The 5,777-nt window shown below is 57.1% G+C and overlaps 1 protein-coding gene across 1 annotated transcript; it reads left to right on the top strand.

Annotated features, from left to right (window-relative positions):
• Window positions 1-1,471: 1,471 nt before the first annotated feature.
• Window positions 1,472-5,075, top strand: SC5D (sterol-C5-desaturase). The gene is made up of 5 exons (XM_033081873.1): window positions 1,472-1,577; window positions 2,075-2,292; window positions 2,972-3,104; window positions 3,499-3,599; window positions 3,854-5,075. The coding sequence occupies exons 2-5, from the start codon at window positions 2,083-2,085 to the stop codon at window positions 4,316-4,318; spliced, it is 909 nt and encodes a 302-aa protein (XP_032937764.1). The 5' UTR covers window positions 1,472-1,577; window positions 2,075-2,082; the 3' UTR covers window positions 4,319-5,075.
• The last annotated feature ends 702 nt before the right edge of the window (window positions 5,076-5,777 follow it).

Here is a 5,777-nt window from a genome sequence, read left to right as displayed (position 1 = left end):
TGAGAGTGGGGAGCAGCCTTGGGGTGCTGGTGGGTGTGGGGGGGCTGTCTGTGTTGGTGTCTTGTCTCGTGTTTGTACTCTGTGAAACGGCTGCGTGGGAATAAAAAGTGTTGTAATCCTTCGTAAGCGCTGGTCCTGTGTGATGGGGAGCACCTACAGGAACCCCAAATCTTAACTGCTGACCTCAAATAACCCCAAACTGACCTAAAATAACCCCAAATTTTTCAGGAGAGAGTGAATTTGAACTCTTAATAACCCAAATGACCTTTAATAACCCCAAAGTTTAATTTTTGACCTTTAATAATCCCAAACTGACCTCAAGTAACCCCAAAACTTAATTTTTGACCTGTAGTAACCCTGAAATGACCTAGAGCAACCCCAAAAGTGACCCAAAGTAATCCCAAAAATTTTCCCACCTCTATAGGATCCCTGTTATCACTGGAATTGGTGGGGTTTTTTTTTAGGATTTACTATTGCTTTGGGATTCAAGGATGTGGTTTCAGCTCTGCTCAGAGCCTCCATCCATCCAGATTTCCACACTGAGTTTAGGATTTAAGTCATCCTCTGCCTCAGACTTTCACCCCACATTTTGAACATCACCCCATAAAAAAACCCCACTTATTTTGGCGGAAGCCACACTTGTATCAAAGCCAATAAAAATGTCTCTATGTTCTAATAAGAAGAGCAAACAAGCCTGATTTAAAATATTTTTTATTGAGAAATAATAGTTATGTGACACTTTTTCTTTTAACTCAGAACAAATATTTCCCTCAGCTGAGCCTAAAACCATTTTATTCTCATGCTTAAATAGAGATGATTCCAGAAGGAATCAAAGTTCTGCACAGGATTTCCTCATTGAGCAATTATGGATTTTTTCCCCTCACCTTCTTTCCACATCAATATCCTGCATCTGCCCCAGATGGATAAAAATGTGCATCAAAAAAATGGAATATTCTGGAGTCCCAGAACTAGGAAACTAGGAAAGAGGAGAAAACTCAGGAAAAAACCCAGGAAAAAACTCAACTCAGGGAAATTGGAGTGGCATACAGGAGGTGAGTCTGGAGCTAAAAGCTGTTTCAGAGGCACCTGCGGGGGAGGTGGGGAATAGAATAAAAACTCATAATTAAAATAAACAGCGTTACGAACTATCCGCGAGGAGAAGCTGTGGCTGTCCCTGCATCCCTGGGAATGTCCAAGGCCCTGGGACAGCGGGAGGTGTCCCCGCCCTGCAGAGGGTGAAACCACGGGCTCCAAGGTCCCTCCCAAGCCGCGGTGGCACCAGGGATGTCCCCGGGCACGGCCAGCGATGGGACAGCAGCGGGACAATTCCAGAGCAGGACCCGCACGGACCGCAGCTCCGCCCACCGCCAGGCCCCGCCCCATCCCCGGCCACACCCACCAAAACCACGCCCCCAAACACGCCCCAGCCAATGGCTACGCCTCCAGCGCATGGCTCCGCCCCTTTTAGCGCACTGACGTCACCGCCCGAGGTGGCGCGAGCCCTTCCGCCGGTGACGTCACGTGGCGCTACCGCTTGGCCCCGCCCCCGCCCCGCGCCGCTCCGGGACCCCGGGCAGGTAACGGGACACGGGGCTCGGGGTACGGGGTGGGGGTATCGCGACATGGGGTCACGGACGGGGGGGACACCGCCGGCATGGCCCCCGCTCCCCGCAGCCCGCGGGTGCGTCCCCGCCGCTGGCCGTGCCACCTGCGGCGCCTGTGCCACCTGTGCCCTCCCATGGCCACCCCCCTGCCAGCCGGGGATTGCTGCGGGATCGCCCCCGCAGGGCACGGCACGCAGCCCGGCGCCCGCTGTGCTGCCCCAGAAGGGGTTTTGCACCCCAGACCCGCATGCCGCTGTCACCCGTCCCGGTGCCACCCACAGCCCGCTGTCCCTGTCACAAGTGCCCCCTCTTACAGCAACAGAATTAGCGAGTCCCCCCCTCCTTGCTTTACACCCACAGCTGCATGTCCCAGGTTTGCCTCTCAGGACAGCATCCCACCCTGCCACCCCCCTGCCCTGTGCGCTGGGGAGGGACATCTCCGAGCAGTCACACAGCTCTGGTTCCTGCAGGAGCCACCATGGATCTGGTGCTGGAAGCCGCGGACCGGCACCTGCTGACCCCCTACGTGTACCCGGCGGGGTGGCCCGAGGACGAGCCGTGCCGCCAGCTGCTCAGCCTTTTTGTCATCACCAACCTGGGGGCCCTCGCCCTCTACCTGCTCTTCGGCACCCTCAGCTACTACTTCATCTTCGACCACGAGCTCAAGAAACATCCCCAGTTCCTAGAGGTGCGTGCGCCTTGCTGACTCCTCACCCTGCATGGCAGTGTCCTCTTCGCTGTCCTCTTGTCCATTCCAAATGTCACCTGCCTGCTGTGGCACGGGCTGTCCCCGCTGTCACATCCACCTCTCTCAGCCTTGATCATCCCTGACCACAAGTGCCACAATCCCCTAAACCAGGGTGTGAGCCCTGCCCTGCCCCAAGCACAGCTGTCCCCATATGAGCAGTGCCCTGTGTCCCAGCATGGCACAGATGCCATGAAAAAGGGGTGGCCAAGATGGGGCATTGGGGCACTCAGATGTCCCCTGTGCCCCTGGGCCCTGTTGTCACACCCCACAGAACCAGTTGAGCCAGATGTCCCCTGTGTCCCTGACCCCTCTTGTCACACCCCACAGAACCAGGTGATCCAGGAGATGTCCCCTGTGCCCCTGACCCCTCTTGTCACACCCCACAGGACCAGTTGAGCCAGATGTCCCCTGTGTCCCTGACCCCTCTTGTCACACCCCATAGAACCAGGTGAGCCAGGAGATGTCCCCTGTGTCCCTGACCCCTCTTGTCACACCCCACAGAACCAGGTGATCCAGGAGATGTCCCCTGTGTCCCTGACCCCTCTTGTCACACCCCACAGAACCAGGTGATCCAGGAGATGTCCCCTGTGCCCCTGACCCCTCTTGTCACACCCCACAGAACCAGGTGAGCCGGGAGATCGCCTACGCCGTGCGCTCCCTGCCGTGGATCAGTGTCCCCACTGTCGCTCTGTTCTTCGCCGAGGTGCGGGGCTACAGCAAACTCTACGACAACATCGAGGACTCCCCGTATGGTGAGTGACCTCCCTGCACCCCCTGCCACAGCAGTGTCCTGTCCCCACCTGGGTCACCTCCCTCAGCCCCCATTTCTCCCAATGACAACCCCGAGAAATGCTCCTGGGTGCCTCCTGTGCCAGGCTGTCAGCCAAAAACCCAGGTTCTGTTTAGGGGAGGCACCCATACGCCCTCCCTCAGGCTTGTGTCCCCCTGCCTGACACACTCCACCCTCCTGGGCACGGCTCCCAGCACCTTTCCCTGAGTCACAGGGGACAGCCTGACGCTCTCACTTCAATGGGGCAGACCCTGACATGACTCAGACGTGTCTCCCACCATGAGGGTCACTGTGGAGACGCTCACAGCCTCCTGATACCCGCATGTGCCACCTCTAACAACCCTGTCCCCCTCCAGGCTGGTCTGGTGTCTTCCTCAGCATGCTGTCCTTCCTCTTCTTCACTGACATGGGCATCTACTGGATACACCGTGGGCTCCACCACAAGCTGTTCTACAAGGTATGGGACAGGACAGGGGGCTCTGGATAAGAGTCCTTGTCCTGCTCTGGTGACATTTCCAGGGAATGCATGCTGGGGTGGGAATTGCTGAACAAGGCATCACCATGTGATGGGAGCTGAGAGCCTTTTAGGACTCACATCCCCCTCTCAGTTTGGGTGCTGATGGCCCAGACAGCATCCCTTGGGGCCATGAATCTGCCTGGGGGGACCTTCTAGAAGGGCCCAGCCTGACTGACAGCGCCCTGTCCCCGCAGCGCTTCCACAAGCCCCACCACCTGTGGAAGATCGCCACGCCCTTCGCCAGCCACGCCTTCCACCCCGTGGATGGCTTCATGCAGAGCCTGCCCTACCACGTGTACCCCTTCCTGTTCCCCCTGCACAAAGTCACCTACCTGGGCCTCTACATCTTCGTCAACGTCTGGACCATCTCCATCCACGACGGCGATTACCGCGTGCCGCGGCTGCTGCGCCACGTCATCAACGGCTCTGCCCACCACACCGACCACCACCTGTACTTCGACTACAACTACGGGCAGTATTTCACCCTCTGGGACAAGATTGGTGGCTCTTACAAGAGCCCCACGTCCTTTGAAGGAAAAGGCCCCCACGATTACTTGCGCAAGCTGCGAGAGAAAGAGGCGGGAGCGTCCAACGGCGTCGTGGCCTCCAAGAAAGACCCAGCGGTGTCCAACGGCGCCGTGGCCTCCAAGACTGACTAGGCTTCCTCCAAGTGTGTCCCTTCTCTGGCTGGGTCTTGTCCCATTCCTCACCAGCCACCCAAGACTGTTTACCACGGACAAAGAGCCCCTGTCCCTGATGACGTGACCAGCGTGGGGTGATTTTTGGTGAGCGTCCGAGCCTGCCCCGGTCCCAAAACGGTGGTGGTGCTCCACACCACAGATCTGCCCTGCTTCTCCTACTGCTTCCCCTCCCAGCTCCCTCTGGATCTCTGCTAAGCTCCCTGCGCTGCTTTAGTGCTGTGCTGATGATTTACAAGAGGAATAACATGGCACAAATAGAACAGTAATTTGGCACAAATTAACGTGACTCGTGGCAGGGTCTTTGTTCCACTGCTGCGCTCCTTTGTTGACGATTCATGGTTCCCATCATGGTGTCCATTGGGATGAGCTGTATTTTGGAAGAAAAGCCTACCTTTTGGAGGTGGTGTGGCTTCCTCTCATGGCTCCCTTGGTGGGACTTCTTGCACTCAGCCTCCTTCCTCTTGGGATGTCCCATGGAAACATCATGCCTGTAGGACAGAGATGTGCTTTGAGTTTTGTGGGTCTCTCGAGCTCCCTGAGAACACGAGGGGGAAGGGAGGAGGAAAAGGCACCCAGATGTGAGGGGCAGGAGCTTCTCCTCACTCAAGGGTTCGTGGCCAGCTTCCTCCCTTAAGGGCTGTGTTTTTCCTGCTGAAATCTGGTAACCCCGCCTCTGGGGTTGATCCATGTTCAATAAATCTCAATTGCCAATTTGGCTGCTGTTTGCTCCCTTCTCCCTGGCTCATGCAAAGTCTCCTGGGGCAGCAAACCCGTGAGGGGCTTGTCACAGACCTGTGCTGTGCTGGCACCAAATTTGGGCCAAAACAGCAGAAGATGGACAAAATACAGAGTGGCCAGAGCCACCTCCAGTGCCCCAAACCTCCTTAGGAGGAATCCTGTGCTTTCCCATTCCCTGGTTCCCCAGTGTCACCAGTCACTGGAGCCCTGCTGCCCTTACTGGGCATGGAGGGAGGCCCTTCTCTGAGTCCCTTGCTGTGGGGACAGCCCCTCTGCTCCTCACCCAGCCTCAGCTGTCCCCTGGCAGGGGGACACCACCCCTGTGGCACCTGCTGAGCACAAGGGGCACCTGTCCCATGTCCTGCCAGCACAGTCACACTCTGCTTTCACCTTTTCACCTGCCCATCCCAACTTGCTCTCCCCATGTGCACAGCACCCCTGACCTCTGTTTGCTGATTAACCTGGGGCCTTGAGCACTGCCTAAGGTCAAGGCACAGCCCAGATCAAACACAGTGACATCACAGTCAGCCTGATTCCCAATCCCCATGAGACCCTTGGGAAAAGCCCCAGACTTCTCATGAGCCCATCCTTCCCCCTAAGCTGAGCCCAGTGCCTGTGCAGCCCGTCCTGGGCAGCTTCAGGACAGACAGTGACACCAGGGCAGTAAAGTCCTAGGATG

This window comes from Catharus ustulatus, chromosome 28 (genome assembly GCF_009819885.2).
Source record: "Catharus ustulatus isolate bCatUst1 chromosome 28, bCatUst1.pri.v2, whole genome shotgun sequence".
Taxonomy (NCBI): Eukaryota; Metazoa; Chordata; class Aves; order Passeriformes; family Turdidae; genus Catharus; species Catharus ustulatus.
The sequence above is the reverse complement of the archived record's forward strand: the minus strand, read 5'-3'. Positions and strand labels throughout refer to the sequence as shown.

What these genes read in the sequence shown, in the direction of transcription:
- SC5D (XM_033081873.1), top strand. Translation starts at nt 2,083, where the DNA reads ATGGATCTGGTGCTGGAAGCCGCGGACCGGCACCTGCTGACCCCCTAC. An exon ending in CATCGAGGACTCCCCGTATG is followed by an intron (nt 3,105 to 3,498) that starts GTGAGTGACCTC and finishes GTCCCCCTCCAG; the next exon opens with GCTGGTCTGGTGTCTTCCTC. An exon ending in ACCACAAGCTGTTCTACAAG is followed by an intron (nt 3,600 to 3,853) that starts GTATGGGACAGG and finishes CTGTCCCCGCAG; the next exon opens with CGCTTCCACAAGCCCCACCA.